The following is a 21,962-nucleotide window of genomic DNA, read 5'->3' on the forward strand; positions in this document are numbered from 1 at the left end:
CCTTGCTATTTTGTTGCATCTCACATTTCTTTTTCGGGTGGAGAGATGTCATCATTGTTATCTTCTTTCAAAAGAAACGGTTAGACGTTAAAAGAAGCATGTTTCTGAAAACACCTGCATAAGGAGGACGACAATACAATGTATAGTTAACATGGATAATCTGTCTTCTGTACCTATAAGGTCTGCATGCACGATATCAATTATATATATATCGTCTGATCAGCTGTCGATGTTGTAGCGCCGTCATGTCGAGCGGCATTGTGTTCCTTTGATGTTTTGATATACTACCTTTAATTAAACAAAATAAAAGATAACTCTTAAGTTAATAATTTTATGTGAGGTGGTACTTTTTATGTATTTTATTATAATTTTTATTGTAGCTTTTCGTTATTATAAGCGCTAAGACAGGTTGAACATAATGATTCAAATGTATCGTAAACGTTAGAGACTCACTTTTCAAAGCTTGCTTGTGTGAAATTATTTGTACCAAGAAGAAGTATAAACGCGCGACTCGGAAAAATTTGCGATTAAAATCGTAAATTTTGCATGGACTTGAAGCGTTTACTTGTGATCATCCTTTACTTGGCTAATATAACATTGTTATTCACTAATAAGCCAATCTTTATTGTTTGTCTGTGTTCAAGTTACAACTTTATAACCTTCAGTGATTTATATGTTAATTCCATTGTTCTTAAAATGTGCTTGGTCGTTATCCGATGGTAAGGATTTTCTTACCCAATAGATCTTTACCCGTTGTCGAGGATCCTAACCCATGACTTCATGGTTAAAGACGGGTCATGCTTTTTAAATTTCTTCTCTATCCGTTCGCACAAATATTTCCCGCTAGACGTTAATCCGCCCGCAATAATCACCAATAATTCTTTGTTAACATATTAAATTAGTGTGCCACGGCCGCATTGTTTTGCTTTGGTTGCTTTGTGCACTTTTTAAAATTGAGTACATTAATAAGAAGAAAATAACTTTATAAATCAACAGTAATTTTCATATTAATACGTAGTCGTCAAAACTGGTTATATTAATACATTATAACTGAGATAACTTCATAGCAACGGACAATGTACAAAAAGTCACAACTATAACCAACCGTAGAATTTTTGAAAAAAATATACAATTTGTTGGTGCAGTCTGTATATAACTAGTCTGGTGAGATTTAATTAATATACCCGTTGCTACAATATAAAAAGAGATACTGTGTGAAGTTTATATTTTATGTTCATTAAGTTGCCAAGTAAAACTGTTAATCTTTATAGAAACTTTCCCAAACATTCCCGTCCTTACTTAGTCAGGTAAAATGCCATATATGTTTTTTTCTGCAATTACTTTGTAGCTATACATTGAATTTCCGTATCGTTAAAATAAATACCCCAAGACCTTGCATCAAAAATACATAAACAATGTATGAACATTGCCGAAAATAAAAAAAAAAAAAAATTGTAAGAATTTAGAATCAGGATTCTTGCTATTGAATTCATAATGAAACCATTACAGAATAATAAATATTTTTTTACAAATTAATTTATCATTTTTATCCCAATCTCAAAGTTCTTCATATATATGCGATCGTATGAACTTTATATATTTAGGTTGGAACTTCATGAGAGAAAAAACTCAAAGTGTTCAAAAGTTCTAAAAACCAAAGCTTCCTGAATAGTTATCCCTTGTAATATGATGGTGTAGTCGTTTTAACTTGATATATACACTCTACAATACCTGATAGAGCCCAAAGACTCAAAAGTAGTAACCATCTAACATATGATATTTCTATTCAGTCATGACTAATGCCATCAATTAAATATAATTTTCAGCGCGTATAAAAAATTAAAAAAAATATTGCTGGATGGTTAACGTACAGCAGAAAATATTTCAAGCATGTTAGGGACGATGTTTGATGAAATGTCAGTTCACGGGTTTTTGTATATCCTAATCGCTTAAATAAAGTATGGCTGTGCGGGGGAGACTTATATATTTCACAGACAATTTGCATGTTCCACCCACGAAACTGACCTTAACAGCAATACAACAAAATCAATATGCCTGTATAGACCATTTAAGTTCCTTTTATTAAAGTCCACCTTAAATTACCTTTGACGGGTTATTAAACCAAGAGGTGACCATTAATGTGGTCACAGGAAATGTAACAGCATTGTGGGAGTAATGTTGTAGTGTATTCATACAAGTATACTTCATTATTATTGTCATTAATTGCTTGTCATAGAACGATTACATTGTGTAAATTAGTTAAAACGGATAACAACGAGGGCCCTCATGGGGTTTTTGATTATGTGATTACTTGGCCGTTTTTTTAATGATAATTTGATTATTAAGCCAAATATTTCATGATTATTTGATTACCTAGGACTGTATTTTTAGTTTATGATTATTTGATTACTAAAGATAAGCAAATATTTAATGATTATGTGATTATATTGGCAAAAAAATGGTGATTATGTGATTACTAGGACCCCCCCCCCCCATGAGGGGCCTCAACAACTAACTTAGGATGACATTTTGCTCCCCTAGCTGCTTTATTATGTTTGTATAAAACATTTTTTCTTCGGTTAACTTCATTTGCATTATGTATACTTTGGTTCAGAATAACGGTGAAAAGTTTCAAGTGCTCATTTAAGGAGTTGAATTAATAGGCAGCATTCAAAACTCGTCAAGGCTAACCATCAAAGATGCATTTGTATATATCGTTAGTGACGATGCAAGTACAAAATTCATGTACACACAGCAAAGTAACAAATTTCCATTTGTTTTAACAATTAAGGTACCAGTCTTGTATTACAACTCCAGTTTCCGGTTGAAAACATGGAGGGAAACAAAATAGTCTGAATTTTTTTCTGAACTCATTTTTTTCTGTTTGATTATAGACTTATGCTGAATTGAAACATATATGTAGATTTAAAAAAAAATATTGCATCTTTTTGGGGATATCAAGTCAGGAAAGTGGATATCATGTTTACTGGAAGTGGTGCGGCCTAAAAAAAAAGCAAACAGAAAGCAGAAAAAAATGTTTTGACTTCAGGGTTACGTAACTGTTTATTCTTCGTGGCATGACCCACTTTTTCTCTCTCGATTAAATCACAATTTCACATTAGTACATACATGATATGAACATGATTTTTTTTTTCTTCTTTGTAGCATTTTTTAATTTTTTAATTTTCAAAGATCAGCTGTTTTGCATGTAAGCGTAATAAGGAGCAGTCAATTACAAGACTACAACCTTAAATGTAATCAAATGCCTACATATCTTTTTCTTTTAGTGACATCAGTCGCATCGTCATTTAATTCCTATTTCAAATCGATGATTTGCAATATTCGACAGAAGCCAAGTTGTTAAGTACAGCTATTTGTAAGATCCAGGCAGGGAATGTTCCGTGTAGGTCTTAGAACTTCTTTATTCTTTTATATAATGGACAGCTAAGATTGAAATAAAGTATGCAAGCTATTTTTTTTTTATTTTGTCGAATGGTGCTATGGAAACATGCAGTCATTTTTTTCTTGAATTTATGATGAAAATCGGAAAATGTCTGCTTTTTGGTTAGTAAAGGTTGGTTTGGTTATTGTGTGCAGCAGTTTCTGGTTGTCGTTTTCATTGCAATACAACGGATTTTGCTATCATATACTGTAACAGTGTGTTTTGATCCATGCTACATTTTTTACTCTGAAACGATAATGTAGGAGATTTTTGTGTGTTACCTTTAAGAATAGGGGAATTCACAATGTAGGCTCACGGTACAACTCTCAGTAGCTATTCGACCATTAATAGTTCAAACTATCTGACAAAGAATGTCGTATAAGTGATGTGTTTATAAAGAGGTAAGCTCCGGGTGTGAACCAGACTGGGGTTTACCGGTAGCATCTTAAATTTCAAGGTCAGAGAGGTAAATAAGATGTATATTATTTCAAAAACTAAATTAATAGATGGTTCGAGCGAAAAGAAACTAGACATGTGTTTTTTCTGCTATACCCACCTTTGATTCGTTTAATATGGGAACCCAAGTTGTACAGTAGTCAAACCTATAACCACTGTAATACAAAACGTATGACTAAACATGTGTAAATCTAAATTATTGATAAGAAAGTCAAACTTACTTACACTATTTTTCATAAGCACCCCTTTCTGAATTTGTGTGGCTTCTAACAAAAAATATCTTTGGTCCTTATTTACACTGATGAAGCGTCACTGTTTCAATTTGTGGTATGGAATAACAGGCAAAAGTGTTAAAAATATTGCATTTAGCACGATGTAATTTTCTTAATTCAATTTGATAAATCTGAAGAAAATTTGAAGTATATATCTCTTTCATGTAGAATATTATTTGTATCATTTCTCTGCCTCTTATAACAATGTAAATTGTCAAGTGTGTTAATAACAAGTCCAAAGTCCAAAGTCCAAATAACACGATAAGAGACTCTTTTATAGTTGCCTTTTGTTTCGTTTGACATTCGACTTGACTTAATTCAAAACATATTTAAAATGAACTCTAAAAATCGTCTAGTATCCACTCATGAAAAAAGGAAGTTGATTGGGTACATGGCAAGTGTTGTAAAATACTGCTAAAGGCTGTTATGTTTTTGAGATGTAGGTAAAAACATTTAATCTCATATTTTTGTCCTCGTGTACTCACGTAAATGAAAATATCACTATTAAATTTCGGGCGTCCAGAACTATTTTCTTAATCCAAATCCAAATATCTGAAAGCCAAGGATGTATAAGACCTAAACACGTGAAGAGCTATAATAATAAGAGGGGTCTTAAGAATAGCCAACAGTCAACTTTGCCTAATGAAGCTTGAACCTTATTTACATACAGTACTGGTGGAATTAACACAAGCAACATCAATGTTCTCAGTCGAGGCTATTCGTTATCATGTGTTTCGACCCCTAACTCATTACACACTCAGGGTAGGGGGTCCACAGTGGTGGTCAATCACTGCACATTGGTGGTGGGTTTCCAGCTACTACTGTCTCTCTTCATCCATATCCAGCAAGACGCTTTCTCTGCTGCTTTGTTCAGTTTCTGAATTGCTGCTCTCCCGTGCCAGCCTGACTGTTTTCTGAATAACTTCGTAATTTTTCAACAGATAATTTCAGAAAAGTGTGTTGTAAACCATATACCAGTACAACAACCCATCTCAGATGTCTGTAGGTAGCGTACTCATGGATTATTGTCACATTTGTTATTATACCACATCTCTATATATTTCATATATCAACCAGTAGACAAACTATACGTAAAATGTAAACATTGGCACTAAAGTGATTTATATTGGACTCTTTAAAATTATTGATCATCGCTACGAGAATTGTTATTTTGAAATATGATTGACAAACTAAAACCGCTTTCTTGGAAATTACACTTTAGAAAACACTTTATATCTTAAAAAGCTCAAGTACAGCTTTGGTTTTGCTAACTTACTTGGACAAAACATAGTTTAAAATGTTTGCTTACAATTAAATGATTCTGGAATAACCTTTTATTAGGAACGCTTGAAAATATAATTGGTCCGGATGGATCCAGGATTTATGAAAAGAGGGGGGCGTTATTCCCAATAATTTAAAATATATATAGCTTGTTTGGGACGATTATATATTAAAAGCTTATTTATGTCTTGAAAAACACAATATTGTTTAAGCAATCAAATGTGGACCGTACTCCCTATACGCCCCGTGGGTCCGACACTGAATAAAAGTTTACTGTAATAATAAAATAACTTTCCATCCTTCAAATACATACTGAAAAAGAAACTAGTAGTACAATATATGTTCATATGCACTCATACATTTATATATATATATATATATATATATATATATATATATACATTGTGATCTGGCTCAAGAACTATAATAGTTATTTATAAAATTAATCCTATGGAATGTTTACTTCTTATTTTTATGGATCACATTTTATCTTCCTTATTTATTGTCCAATATTGCATTATTATTGAATGAGTTAAAAAGTAAAATGCTTTAATCTATTAAATGTAGTAGGAGTATTAACTTAGATAGCATCAATTGTTAAGGTCATAAATTCAAATATCAATATACGCAGTGAAAGAGGTTTCGTGATTAAGAAGGTAATCGTATGCAAAAAAATCAAAACAATTTCCCACTAACACCATTGATTATTAACTACTTTAAGTCGGTTGTGCATGTAAAACCAGAGATGTACTACACAATAATTTTCACACTTGCTAATATACTGTTTAATGCAGTTAAGATAGTGCACGATTTAATATATCTAGTATGTCTCCGAGAGAAAGTATTGGACCTTGTACAGCCAATGGAATTGTTCGTACTATTAAAAGATAGCGTGTAGTCCTAGTAATTTATAGTTAATATATACTGTCAAACGTTACTTATGATGTGTAAATGTGTAAAGAAAACAAAAAAGACATCTTAATTTGACAGCTAGTACAACATATGATGACTATATATAGATTTACCTATTCATAATTTACTCTGCCGTATCTAATTGGTTAACACTTCAACTAATACGCTCCGCTTCACATATTTATACAAGTCAATGAATTAAAGCCTTCCGATACGTCAGGTCATTATCAGCCAATGAAAATGCTGATATACATATAAGTGCGTTTTATTGGATTGAAACAAAACACATGCACGTGCCATAAACTTAAAGTATATTTTTTTCATTTTATAGGAAAACCGCCAACATATCTAAGGACGAATCACGTGGAGAAATATAACCAAAACATGCCAACGGCCGGTACCGGTGGACAAGTAAGTACCTTATGCATGGAACCAGCTCAATATAATGTATCTCTCAAAGCAGCATGATGTTCATTCAAAGGAACAGTAAGTGCGAAAAGGTATTGTGTTGTGTCTTCATAAGCATCATGCATTCGTGCAAGTTTATTGCATTGGACTTGTATGCTTAATTTATTTCTTGCTTTTTGTAGTTTAAAAAACTTTTTATTATGCAACTTTACTTAACGTATTTAATTGCTTCTTTTGCATAATGTTTTGTTTTAATGACATGTATGCTTCAACTTTGTTGTTTTATTTTACAGTTTTGCAGCATGCTTGACGACATTGAACATTTATCGCAACATCCACCTTACTTTAGCGAATTTCCTACACACGAGAGAATGAATTTTGAATTTGCAGATATTTTATGTGATTCTTATACAGACGCTGCACGCGCAGAAAAGCGACCATTGCCATCTGATCTCGGATACTATCAAGATACAAATTATTGTGCAAACACTAACAAAGGTTCAATGAGTAGAACCTGTAGTATGTCCAGCGATGAAAATCAACTTGAGACAATCGGAGATATTCAGTATAACAACTGCTGCACAAACGAATCAGACTTTAATCAACATTCAATGAAGCCATTCAATGTGTGCAACACTACAAACAGAATGGGCAATAACAGTGACTTACTGTGCAATAGTTCAGACCGTGTGTGCAATAATGTGGAAAGATTGTGCAGTACTAATGATAGAATATGTAACAATCCAGAACAACAATTGTGCAACAATACCGAAAGGACATGCACCAATACAAACAGAATATACAATGTTTCTCCACCTGGTAAGCAGATTTTGCTAATTTTTGTTCTAAGCTTATAAAATGCTTGTTCGGTGTTTGCATGAATTTCGTTTACTAAATTATAAATTGTACCAACATACATCACATATCGCTACAAATACACATATTTTGTACACCAAACGTAACTCCTAAAGCTATGCATGTTGTATACCCTTTAACACATTGTTACATACCATTTCCATATATTGCGTAGAAACAGTACAGATATGACAGAAGAACCGATGTTTTCATGTATTTATGTAAGTCCTATCTTTAATCAGAAGACACGTATAATCAACAATTAAGAAGCATGTAAGTAAGGTACATGTAAGCACTGTAAGAGGAAGAAGAAACCTTTAAAAGCAAAACGAATTTTTTTTTTTTAAGACTTTGGACCTCAGGTTGAAGTCATTTCGGACGTTAGTGTTAAAGTGATTATCATTATACTTGAATCGTCTATGGGTGTCTGGGTGGCGTTAACATGATAGTACTAATGGACCAAAAACAACATTAACGCGGGTATGGATTGGGCAGTCTACTATTCTGTTGTGGTTTTTTTTTTTTAATTTTGGTACCTTTTTGTTCTTTATTTCTTTACCCATTATTCTCTATTCTTTATATTTCAGCACTCCATTATTCTTTTTTTCTTGATTTTACGGCTCATTTATCTATATCCCTTAAATTTTAAGACCAATTTAGAAAACCCCATATATAGACCCTAAGTACTACATGTCTTAGTAAATTAAAAAAAAAACTTGCCATTCCATATTTGTGTGCTACAGGGATTATTGGACATTCTAGTAAGTCATCACTGCTGTTTCGTTGTCAATGAGTGATAAGGATGTTCGAACAATGGTATTTATACAGATTGTAAATGCAAATTAAACAGTGACGTCACAAAATGGTTTTCCAACTCTATAAATAAATAATATGCAAAGGAACTGTATTCAACTTTGAAGCAGATGTTTGCTCTATTTTAATAATTTCTAAATAGCGTTACACCAAAGAGATTACGCGTTATATTGGATTATGTAACGCAACTCCATAACTAGATCAGCCGCTGAGCGTACCTTGTATAAAACCCATAAGTAATGATACTGATACATAAACTTAATGTAACCTGTAATTTTGCATTAAATGTCTATTAGGTTAAATGATATTTAAGTTAGGTATTTAATGTAGTGGAAGATCAAATATTATCAAATATATTATTCAGGTATATAAATTATTTTTTAACCTTAATCTGTATGTCAACACCTGGCAACATTTGCTACCAAGAACAAATCTTTGTTCATCCAAAGCAAGTGTTGACACGCTTTTCTAAGTCGGTTAAATGAAGCTTAAGTTGTAGACATCATGAACCGATATGTAATACCCCCACTTGACAACTGATTTTGGTATTTAATCCCAATTTCGATGATACAATGAGAATATTTATCAAATATTTCTTGTCATCTTGTCTGTTACTACTATTTGAGTCACTTATCACCCTGAAAACAATGCTTAATATATATCTCTAACGGTGATTATTATTTGCAATGTATCAGTAGGTTTATAGAGCTATCATGATAAATGTCTAGCTACGGAGCTTCAGAGACATTTAGAAATAGGGTACTTAGAAAACAGTTCATAAACTAGGATCGAGACAAAATATGTAAGTCCTTGAAATAATTAATTTAAATGATTGCACAAAATGAAATACATTGTATTAAAAAAAAACTGAAAATGTCCATGTAGTTTATAGAGCTGCAAACAGTGTTTTACCTTTTGTGTCATTCTGTCCAAAGATAAAAGTCCTTGTGTAAGAAAAGACACAAAAACCTAACTAGACACAGTTTAGTAGTATTTGAAAATTTCCATAATAAAATTAAGGCAGGTTAAATCACATTCCATCAATTGTTTTATGGATATTTCAGTATTAATTATATCTTTAACCCCTTTTTATTGCAAATTTACAAAGGCTGGAGTATTTAGACAAAATCGATCTTCGATGGTTTGGTTAGTTTTTATGATCCATTTATATTTTTCCTCGTATAATTATCTCTATATATAAGACATCCTCAACATTTATTTATTTAATACCTAACTTAAATATCATTTAACCTAATAGACATTGAATGTTCATAACTAGAGTAAATTCCTTAATGAAGCAACACGGTTTTGTTTACTCTGGTAACCAGTGTTCAATGATTGATAATCCGGAAGTGACTTGATTTCCTGTTGCCATTTACGTTTTTGCACTAAAAGTATAGGAAATATAGGGTTCACAAACGAGTTTTCACATGGTTACTATCAATTGAAACGAGATTTGGTTTTTTAAATAGCTCTTTGACCACCTTTCTTGACCATTAAAAGTTAACGGCTGCTTATATGCATTGAAATTGTAGATCTTAGATTTAACATTTAAATATTGAATCTGGCTTAGTTCAACGATGGGTGTTTCTTATAAACAATGAACCTATTTCAAATTGGATGGTTATATTCTGATTAATATAGTCTTCATGCTTGTAGATTATCTAGCAATGACAGTTACACTGCGTGGTATATCTTATGCGTAAATCTACACAAGTGAGAGGTTAAGATAGCTATAAAGCCAGATTCAATCCACCATTTTCTACGTAAGAAAATGTCTGTACCAAGTCAGGAATATAACAATTGTTTGCCATTCGTTTGGGCTTTTGATTTTGCCATTTGATTAGGGACTTTCCGTTTTGAATTTACCTCAGGGTTCAATATTTTTGTGATTTTACTTTCTACACTAGTTATATATAATTAAAACAGCAACTTGATCAAAAAACAATAAAATGGCTTTTAATAGGATGATTAATTTATCTTTTTTTAAGATATTCTTTACGCTCTGGAAATTAGTCATATATATACAGAATATATTGCACTGATTTCGCATATTTAAAAAAATCACATATATCCTAATATATGTTAAATATTCGAAAGGGTCCATTTAATTGTGTAAACATGCAAAGCTTTGATAAATTCTAATTCAGATATTTCTCTTAATTGCCTTTGTTTTGTCAAAAGAACAGTAAAAAGACAAATTTGTACTAAATTACCTGATTTTTCAAGTACAAAGACAATCTTGTTTTGATGTTCTATGTTTTCTGATAAAATTGAACATGGCGTATGAATCACATGGCTTCCCATGTAAACACAAGGCGAACGTTGTTAGTTCATGACATCGGTCTTGTGCGCTCCAAATAATGTCAGAAAATAAGATTTATAAAGCAACCAATTCAAAAATCAAAGCGTAAATTTAAACGGTAAAAAAACAAAGTAAAAATTGCAATTGATTGGCCACCGGTGATGTACCTTTGACAATGTCAATTATCTGAACTTCTTTATGCACATCAGTTAAAAGTGTATGTTTCTGAAATCAAATAGCTATAAGACTTAAAGAGCTGTGTGCATAAAATGCCAGACAATTGCAGAAGTTGCGCAATTAGCATTTTATGTCTGGTTCGATTTTAGTTGAACAAGAACCCTTTGAATGCATCATATAGTATTTCGTATATAGTTACATTTAATACGAATTACAAGTATACTATAATTGGATGTTTTTAATTTCAGGATCTCCAGACGTTTGCCGATGGCGCAATAAACACCCAGAAAACTGGAATTCAAAGGACGTTCTTGATTGGCTATTTTATACTGCAGAGAAGTGCAACTTAGAGTTTAGTAAATTACATTCTGAGAATTTTCAGTCAATATCGGGATCAGACTTATGCAAACTGAGCATTGAAGATTTTGAACGAATAGAATCTGTGTATGGGCGAATGTTGTATTCATTATTCAAAGATCTACGAGATGGTTGTAAGTATGATTTATTAAAAAGTTATTATCTACTTGTGTCCTATTGCAATAGTATTAGTCCTTTTCTACCATTTTTATTTTTCCTTATCATCTACCAATAGTGAAGTGTTTTACTTAAATATTTCCAAGAAAAATATAAGCCTAATTAGCATTCAAATTCTAAATTATGGAGCAGGATCTGCTTACCCTTCCGGAGCACCTGCGATCACCCTTGTGTCCCATTCTTGCAATAGTATTAGTCCTGTTCTACCATTTTTATTTTTCCTTATCATCTACCAATAGTGAAGTGTTATACTTAAATATTTCCAAGAAAACTAAAAGCCTAATTAGCATTCAAATCCTAAATTATGGAACAGGATCTGCTACCCTTCTGGAGCACCTGCGAGCACCCTTAGTTTTTGGTAGGGTTCGTGTTGCTTAGTTTTTAGGTTTTTTTTTTGTTGTGTCTTCTGTACTATTATTTGTCTGTTTGTCTTTTCATTTTTAGCCATGGCGTTGTCAGTTTATTTTCAATCAAGGAGTTTGACTCTCCATCTGGTATCTTCTGTCCCTCTTTTAAGAAGCCAATTTTAGTTATAACGAGTCAAAATTCCAGCGAATAATAATAATAATAATAATAGACTGTGTGCATATTGACAGTTTCTTTTGTTTATTACAGTGTCGTTTACCAAACCACCAGATGTAACAGAATATATGGATTTAGATGAAGTTGACGTTTTTGATAATGCTAAAAGATCTCAGAAGACATTGTATCACATGAATTCCGATCCAGGTTTATACCCCTACAACAATAATAATGTACCAGGTAACATACTATTTTATTTTACTTATAATAAGGTTAAGTCTGAACAAAAAATATTTTAGTATTGCAAAACACAATTTAAGTGTACTCATTTTTGCAAGGCGGATTCACATCAGTTTAATAATTTATGGCTGAAGCAAAGCTAAATGTATTTGTTGTTCTGTATTGAAATTTAGGAACTGGCTATTTTCTGGGGATTGAACACGGTCTTTGTATTAACTCCTTTGTACAACCGCTGATATTAGATTGTACGACATCATGATTTCCATTTTTGCTTTGTGGTTGCTTTCAGTAATTGCGATCATCCTTTACTACGATATTGTTTATCGTTGTTTTACTGTAACTTATGCTTATGTAGTCTTTTATACCGTGCTCATCTGATACTGATTTTTATTTTTACACTCTTTCATGATGGAAAAGGGGTAAATACTATACTGAAAAGCATGACTGAAAATCTCCAGAAACTTGACCAATCAGAGATTTATATTGTACCTTTTGATATAAGAGACAAATTTCTTTTATTCTAATACAATGTAAGCACATTTTAAAAAGAAAAAAAAACTAATAAAACAGTGCAAACAAACCAGTACCTTGGTGTCTTTTGAGGATTAATAAAACGGTTGGTCGTTTGTTATATTGTAGGAGAACACTACACCCTTTTACGGGTTTCTTATGGGTACCAAAAAGAGCACAAATCAACCATTAGTTGTAATTTATTTAAAACCGAAACCAAAATGATAAAAGAGCGAAATGAAAATGAGACAAATTCACAATATAATAAAAGCGGCACATTTATTTAATATTCTATTTTCCTTTACAGAAATTCCACGCTACAGAGAGGAAATAAAGGTAGAGAGGAGTCATGGGCCTTATGATTTTCACCCAGGCTTTCGATATGGATGTGGAAACCAGCCTTTACAACCTATGCATGGTAAATTTACACACATTTTTCTAAACTACATACTACTGCCTTCTTTTATAATAGATATAATTAATTAGAATTCAATTTTTAATTTAACAAAGAACTGAAGTAGTTGTTTTCTTACGTGTGCATTTTTTGCTGTTTCTGTCTAATTATTAATATTTGTTTTCCTTTTTCCTTCTTTAGAGTTCACCCTTTTCCCACCACCACATCATCGAATGAACCCATGTTCACCGCCAAGTAGTCAGTTCATCCGTAGATTTCCTTCATCCATGTCACAGCCTCCAAACAGATGTTCTATGCACGAGAATGTTCAAGCCCAACCTCCTCCTCCTATACAAAGACGAAGACCAGGTAGACCACGTATTAAAAGTCTACCAACTGACGAAGAAGCCTCACGAGAAAAGAAAGGTAACTGTCCAAAGTTTGACGCGCATTAATTTAGGTTTTTAGATATTTATCTTTAAAAATCATACTAGCAGAATTTAAGCTTTAACATGAACAATTTGCTGTAATGATTTTTTTCCTTCTGAATTTCATACCAAATATGAATAAAATTGTGTGTGTTAATGCAATACAATTGTGTGTGTTAATGCAGTATGTTTCTTTTATGAAACAGATTTTGTATTGAACACATGTAATCATATTCTTTTTTACATTTATTTTAAAAAATATATTAACACATGTATTTTTATTTCAGTGAAAAATCAGCATTTGTGGGAATTTATATATGAGGTATTAATGAATCCAATGTACAACCCCCAGTATGTGCGATGGGAAAATCAGCGAGAAGGTGTGTTCCGCTTCGTCCAATCAGAAGCTGTTGCACAGTTATGGGGCAGTCTTAAAAACAACGACAACATGACATATGAAAAATTAAGCCGAGCCATGAGGTAAGGATAAAATAAAAATAGTGTTGTCAAGAGATTTTTAAGCATCCATCAAGCAAAATCGAACCAAGAATGTCATTTAGAATAAAATATTGACTTTGGTGGGTTATTTTGATGTGGTCTCATAATTATAACGGTAAAATTGAGTACACTTTTTAGTCTGTTTTGTATCTTCTACTTTTATTTATAATTTATGTAAAAGAATAAGGGAAATAAGACGAGCTCAATTTTATGACATCAAATTAATAACCTGTTCGTGCTTGGTTAAAAAAAAACAGGAGCAGGAAAAGCTTTAACTGGAAGTCCTAATCTTTTTACATTAAGACAACACATGTAATAGTTTTGAACATGCTATACCAATATTAAAATCTTGAACTTAGTCTTAGCTGCATTAAGTTCATATTATCCCAGCAATCGGACATGATATTCTTCCTTTTTCTAAAATAATGATTAAACTTGTACAAAATTGCAGAAGCACTTTTAGTCAAATGTATGTTAAGCACAAACCTAACAAGAATGACCCTAACTAGTAAACAATTGAAAAGTTAAATTACAAATGTTTTGTTATTCAGCAGAGATCTAGTTATTTATAATACCTGAACTATTGATTATTTCGGAGATTTCCAAAACATTACAAATATTGCCTAATGAAAACAATGTAGACGCCAACACTTCCCTTAACGTTCTGTAGGCTTATTGGGTATTTTTTTGGAGAAATTGAATATAGTATTTGATTTTGCCTTAACCCATACTGTGATGCTATAAAATTGTATTTAACATTTTGAACGGCGTTAAATAGGGTTATTGTATAAATATAAAAGTACATTTTCTCACTAAAGTGCATCTTATTGCACGATAGGACTAATGTTATATGATATTTTGTTTGGAAAAGTGCCTCTTTTCAATAATGCAATATATAAACGATGTGGCCGCCACAATCCTCGACTCAAATCCAGTCCTTCATAGCCCTCTTTTTGACACATCTCGCAGACTATACGCCATTGCAAGTAATCAAACACTCTTCAGAAAAGGACATTTTCGGAGCATTAACCTCTCAGCTATACAAGCTGCATGGAAATCTAATAATATACAAAAAAGATGTAGCCAGCAAAATTGAATTAAAATGTATATCTATTTAACCTTAAATTTTATAAATAAGATTTGAATTGATTTTGATTGCATAATTATAATCGGAAACAACCAACGCACAGCATTCATTGGATGTTTTTTACTTCCTGGTTGTGTAGACTTGCTGAACTTCGATCATATACAATAGATCTTCTGCATAATGGTTTAAGTAAATCATAAATCGGTGTTCAACAGATATAGCATCAGTTTATTTTAATTTTACATCTGTATTTCTAAAGTCAGAATCAATAATATGCAAAGGCTAATAACCTTTAAGACTTCCTTATTCTTTTTAAACATGTACGGTATATATTGATTTTAGAAGATTAAGAACAATCGCTTAATCAGTAGTAGTTTTCATATGTTATTATTCATCCCAAACGGTAACATAAATTGTTGAAGATGCCTTAACAATACAATAAATCACATAAGCATATGTTTATTATATAATTTTCCTTTACAGACACTACTATAAAAGAGGAATATTGGAGAGAGTTGAAGGCAGACGACTAGTCTACAAATTTTCACGTGTTGCAATGGACCGAGTAAGAGAAAAAAGGAATTCTATTTAGACAAGTACCAACACTGCTTTTTCTAAACCATTTGTTGTCCAGCAGGCTAATACAGAAGCATATTGAAAAACGCGTCTCGTTTGAATGGACCGTACAAGAAAGGCATCAAATGCCTATCTCGTTCAGAGAAGTACAGTTGTTTCTTTGTAAGTTTTGTCTTTGATACAGAGCTGCTGTATTATTTCTGATAGAACATATTTTGGTTAACAACGAGTTGATTGACTGCAAGTTCGCCAAGATGACTACAAATCAGATTTATTCGCTGTATATATGCCAGTACATTTAAATACAATGTCATCGAAGGATACATAAAATGTTCATCCGAATGTGTACTACATGTTGATAAACTGTGCCTTAACACTTTATAATTCTAAATTTAAAAAAAAATCTACAGATGTGAAAAAAAATGAATTGATTAAAAGTGCTTTATATAATCTGTGATCTGCAAAACATGTATTCGTCAAAGAGCATCTGCTTTGTTTATTGCAAAATGTTCGGGAATGACAATATATATTTTCAAATTTTATTGATGTAAATAATGATAACTTATTTAATAAAAATAAATTCATAGTTGTCTTTTTTTCATACAAATAATCACTACACGACCATATTTTTTACATAGTTCTTTAATCCGATTGTTTAGTATAAAAGTAAAATAATAAAATTACCGATCTCCAAGGCAAATTTAAAACGGAATGTCATTTGTAAATTGACCAAATCAAAAGCGCAAACGCATCAAACGGATGGAAAACAACTCATACTCTTAACTTGGTACAGGCATTTCTTTATGTAGACAACGGTGGATTAAACCTGATTTTATAGCTTAGCCTTGCTAAAACTCTCACTTGTTTAACAGAAAAACAAACAAACATCATACATGGAGGTAAACACGTCAAAAATTTGAGAACAGCATTGAAATATAATCTGAATCACATGAAAGCATGTAACTTTTTACATGTAAACATAGAAACGGAAAATGGCATATAGGCAAAGTGCATAAGCAAAAATGAAAGACAAATTATATTTCAATATTGACCATAGCACAATAACACAATGGCGGGATGTATAAGTACTGAGCCACGTTATATGTACATTTGTATATAATCTTGAAAAAATGGACTAAACAGTAAAGGTTTAAAATATACAAGGTCAAAACAAGCATACTTTAACACGTTATTAAGATGATAAAAACAAGCTTACTTTAACACGTTATTAAGATGATAAAAACAAGCATACTTTAACACGTTATTAAAATGATAAACAACGTAAATGCATAGAATCCTTCAAGGCCATAATGTATTATTTGTGAAGTTGATGCGAAATATTTATGAATAAGGTCTTGGTATCTTCCAATGATCTCTTTTGTAAAAAAACGACGAGTCGTGTTTTGGCATAACCTTGGCTCAGACACTAGCCCGATAATGAGCTGCAAGCTTTTGAATACCGAATGAGTTGACAATTTAATATCGCATATGCAGGCGAAGATGGTGTGTTGCTGTTAAGGCGGGGAAAACTAACAATTTCAACATATTAATCAAACTTTTCTCACTTGTCATATGTTCTGGTATTGAGATGACCGCTTATGTAAATTCGAGGTATAAGTATAAAAGTGAGCCGGAGGAAGCTGTGTCTGTTATTTCTTTAATTTAAGTACTAGAGGCTATATCAATGGAACCCAATCAGAAAAGTTTGGACTGTTAATGGAAAGAACGTCATTAATATACAAATATCTAAATGTGAAATTAAATGATCAGGCTTTTGGATTTTCGTATTTTTGACAAGTGTCGGAAGGATTCCGACTCGTATGAAAATAATAGGTCGACAAGGAGAGGAGAAAAATTCGTTCCAATAGGAATGCCGACAATTTGATCGAAAAGTTTACCTCCAAATTCCACAAATATGTCAATGAGAAACTCTTAGCATACTTATCCATTGTTCCTTTGTGTAGCATGTTTCACCTTTTTATGTCTTAAGTAGAAAGTATTCAAATTTTAAGTAAGAGAATTTTATTGTTCTATTGGCATTCAAGTATTCAGCTTTAAGTGTATCGTATACAGGTAAATCAAGAACGGCGCTTTGGAAGCTGACGAGTCTTGTTTTTTTTTAATGATTTCTATCATTTTCCAATATTATACGGTTGACATTCATTCAACTATCAGAGCTTAGAATAGGAGATGAAGCTCACGAAAATATGTAAGGCCAAGGCACATTCTTGGTTTGACTATCCAAGCTAGTTGCCCGATGTTCAGAGAATGTCCTGTTTGGTGTATGCCATAAATGTTTATTGTTTGATATCATTGGCTAGAATCAACTCAACTGTTTTCCATATGATTTTTTTTTTCTTTCCAAAATTGCCAAACTTGCACTATTCTGTTTTTTGCATTGAAATCCTTCTCGTGTCTTTTTATTGGGTTTTGTTTCAGCAGATAGTTGTCAACGTGACTAGCTTCGTTTCACTATTTTAATCAATGCTATGACATGCAACTATGTATTTCAATTAATCATTGTTGACTTTTTAAATGTTACAACGAGTGAAGCATGTACAGTGGGAGATGCGTTGTCCTATTGACATATGGCTAATCCAGGTCTCAGGTTCTTTGAAATTAACCGAAAATCCTCGACTTTCATCTTCATCTTTTACCTTCATAATAGAGAAAAAAAGGATAGAAGTTCAATTCGTTAAAGCCAATGAATAGTTAACATAACACTAACAGAACAGCAAAAATATTTCAAAATTCTAACTGTAGACACATCATCTTGATGATATATTTTCGTTACATTATCAAGTATTTTCAAAATATACTACCGAAATTCACCCAAAGGAACTTGCATAAAAAAAAAGACGGTAATAGCTACGGAAGCGTATTAGAGCAACACTTTTTAAAAAAATTTTCTTCCTATCTTTGCGTTATAAACATTTGCGTTATAAAGCAAACTTTTGCGAAAAATAAAGCAATCTTTTAACTTTAAAACAATTGTTTTATCTTATTTCTTATTTAAGGTTCAAAGAAAGCAGCAGTTATAAATGAAGGAGGCTGCAAATATTAAAATACGACGACTTTCTCTTGAACGTCATCTAATGTAAATTCTAAGCTCTTTTAACTGTAATTTAATATCCTTTGATTTTATAGGTCGTCGTGATATTGTATAATAGTGTCTCTATCTTAAAGCTTATCACATTTTCATCTTCTATTTTATAGTTGTCAATCAAAAATGAATCTTGAAGTAACTTCACTAGATTGATATGAAAATTCCATGACTTTTAATTTCTATCAAAGAATATTTATCTTATTTTGAGATTTCTTGCATCAAAATTTAAAAAAAAATTTTTCTTTAAAATTCATTTAAAACCGAAAGATCATTTTGTCTATTTGTCTTGAGGGTTTCACAATTGTATGACATTATTTTTGCTCTTTCAATTAAAATATGCCTATACCATTTCTATTATTTCTGATGCACACATCATTCTTAATCTATGTATAATTGCACTTCAAGTTTTCCCTTATTCCTATGCATATTTATTTTAATGATTTGGCCTTATATTTATGGTTCTTTTCCAGTTATTCACAATCGAAATTGTTGGCAGACTGACATAAACACAAAACTTAATGAATAATTGAAATCAAAATGTTTGCGTTATTTCGTAAAGGTTGGCGTTATATCGGAAAGGTTGGCGTTATATCGGAAAGGTTTGCGTTATATCGCATAGGTTTGCGTTTAACGCAAACATAGGAAGAAATTTAAAAAAAAATAAATAACTGTCCTTTCCTAGATTTATATATTTCAGTTTAGCACGTTAAACTCCAAACTAAAATGTTCGACAAAAGGGACGATTTTTCATTCCCCATTGTTAATTTACCTTTTTGGGTGGTGATGTTTCTTTGGCACTATCTTACGGTGTTTATGTATCACAACTCGTTCGCGATACCCGTGTCGGTTGTGAGTGACGATTTGGATTTTGATGAACGTCGTCTGTTTTACTGGGAAATTATTCATTCATTTCGTTAACACAAATTACTTAAAACCTTTCATCCATATAAATATAATGATTTGGTTTAGATGTTTGATTGTACATGTAGAAACCTTATTTCAAACGGGATATCAAATCCTCTTTTTAAGAAGATTTGTTTACCGTGCGCAGAAATTTAGAAACGATCCGGGTAAAGTTATCGATCCTTTAGATTTGTATGGGGAGGATTAGGCGCCCGCAAATATGTTTAACCCAGTCACATACTGTATGTGCCTGTCCCAAATCAGGAGTCTGTTACTCGGTTGTTGTCGTTTGTGGCATATTTTCGCATACTAAAAATGAAATGCATGCAATTGTTTGTCTTTTTTGCTGTCACACTTGGTCGGATCTTAAGAATCTTGTTAATATTCATTACGAAAAAAAAAAAAATACACGTGGATACAAGCATGCATTCGGTTATACATATTAGAGACCTTCAAAAAGCTGGTTTTTTTTTGTAAATATTCAAGTGATTTTCCAATCATGGAAGTTAAGTACTTTTATTGCTATAGAAGACAGTTAATTCAAAGTCTCATGGTCTCCATTGTTTCATATTTTCCGTTTAAAAATCAGAGAAAGTATGGTGCCGTATACCAGTTTTTGTCAAAGATATAAGGAAGAAGGACGAATGCAAGAAGGTACATGTAATTAGTAGGATTGAAATATTTGTCACTGGACGTATAGCAAGCAACAATCAAATCAATCAATTAACCATAAACTTAAAGCTGGATAACAATTATCAATAGTTAGTAATTTATAAGAAGTTTATCTTATTATTTATTGTGTATAGTCAAAGTTAAAATTACAATAATTAAAGTTGTCTGTTGTTAATCGAAAGTCGATTTCTATTTTAACGTTCACCGGTTACGTCAAACAATAAAAATTCCCGGTAGAAAGTGATGTTTAATCGATTTTGATCATTAACATACATGTATTAATAAGATCATGTGTATTTTAAAACAGATATGTAACCTCAAAGCTCAAATTATTAACCTTTCAAAGCTTTGCAATATTTTCCTAATGCTAATTATATATTATTTTTATTTTTCAATTTATTATTAATAACCTATATGTTTATACAAGTTGTATAATGGATTTTTGTAAATCGATGAGTTAGAGGCTAATTTTTGTAGATCGATGAGTTAGAGGCTAATTTTTCAGCAGATTGTTTTGATAAACATATCATATTTACACCGATATTTATCAGAATTATTAGTGAAGTTTGAGACGATCGAAATTTAAACCAAACCACGTCCCCGTGCTGCTTGACAGCTGCAAAAACAAACATGCATTAAATTTTTAATAAGATGGTTAAATTTTCCTAGATTTAACAGATATTTTTCACCAGAAAATTGTTTCTATATATGAACAATTAACCTAGTCAGTTTTATGTTCAACAAAAAGGATTAGATTTCAAATTTCTATTTTGTTTTAATGCACCATTTTGCACAATGTCTAAGGCAATCACGTTTATGGAAAAGAGTAAGAGGTAATCTATTTTGAGCAGTAACACGACCACATACCGACAGTTCGAGTGCATTATTTGTCCCATTGTGCTAATTATACTAGGATTGAATCCCACACCACTACTGCACTGGTTTAAATGATTATGAGATAGGCACCAACAATACAATTTAAGCAAAATAGACATCAACCGTCTGACATCCTATTTAAAATCTTCTTCAGGTGTTGGAAGCCTAGACAGACTACTTTTATTGAATGATTTCTACAGAGGCGATCACATATTTGATTCTCAACAGACAAAAATGTATAAGAGACTGTCAAGATCAAGAAAGAGATTTCTTGTTTTGGACAGGCATGTACACTGATCTAAGCATCATTTTTTTGTATTTTTTTAAGCGATGATAAACGTATTTTTGTGAACTATTTTTCATTTTAGATTTTAAACAAACCGTTCAGGTAATTTCGATGATAACCTCGGATATCTAAATCGGGGATACCTTCGATAAACTTTTATGTTCACGGACATTTTAATCAATGAGTGTTCTAAGTTAAAACATTTAGTGTACATTTTTTTTTCCACAGCTTTGTCTATTTCTCACGACTTTCGAGTGTTTATGGTCCCTCGGTATCCTACATTTTTTATTCATTAAAAAAACACCGGAAACTTTTCAATGTTGAAAAAAGTAACTACGGTTCAATTCGTTACGGGTACACGTGTACTACGCATAATACTATCGTACAGACTATAATACATTCAACTTGC

The 21,962-nt window shown here is 31.8% G+C and overlaps 1 protein-coding gene across 5 annotated transcripts in view; it reads left to right on the plus strand.

Moving 5' to 3' along the window:
- LOC143082893 (ETS-related transcription factor Elf-3-like) overlaps positions 1 to 16,296 on the plus strand; it is a 56,627-nt gene extending 40,331 nt beyond the window's left edge. For 3 of the 5 annotated variants that reach the window (XM_076258880.1, XM_076258878.1, XM_076258877.1), the window contains exons 2-9: positions 6,695 to 6,774; positions 7,065 to 7,590; positions 11,170 to 11,412; positions 12,071 to 12,217; positions 13,035 to 13,145; positions 13,323 to 13,547; positions 13,837 to 14,029; positions 15,618 to 16,296. In XM_076258880.1, the coding sequence (XP_076114995.1) occupies positions 6,695 to 6,774; positions 7,065 to 7,590; positions 11,170 to 11,412; positions 12,071 to 12,217; positions 13,035 to 13,145; positions 13,323 to 13,547; positions 13,837 to 14,029; positions 15,618 to 15,726 (1,634 nt within the window). In that variant the 3' untranslated portion in view covers positions 15,727 to 16,296. Of the gene's footprint in view, positions 1 to 6,694; positions 6,864 to 7,064; positions 7,591 to 11,169; positions 11,413 to 12,070; positions 12,218 to 13,034; positions 13,146 to 13,322; positions 13,548 to 13,836; positions 14,030 to 15,617 lie in introns of those variants that run through there. The other 2 variants (XM_076258881.1, XM_076258882.1) reach the window with 2 other exon arrangements.
- The last annotated feature ends 5,666 nt before the right edge of the window (positions 16,297 to 21,962 follow it).

The sequence above is a fragment of the Mytilus galloprovincialis genome, chromosome 7, assembly GCF_965363235.1.
Source record: "Mytilus galloprovincialis chromosome 7, xbMytGall1.hap1.1, whole genome shotgun sequence".
Taxonomy (NCBI): Eukaryota; Metazoa; Mollusca; class Bivalvia; order Mytilida; family Mytilidae; genus Mytilus; species Mytilus galloprovincialis.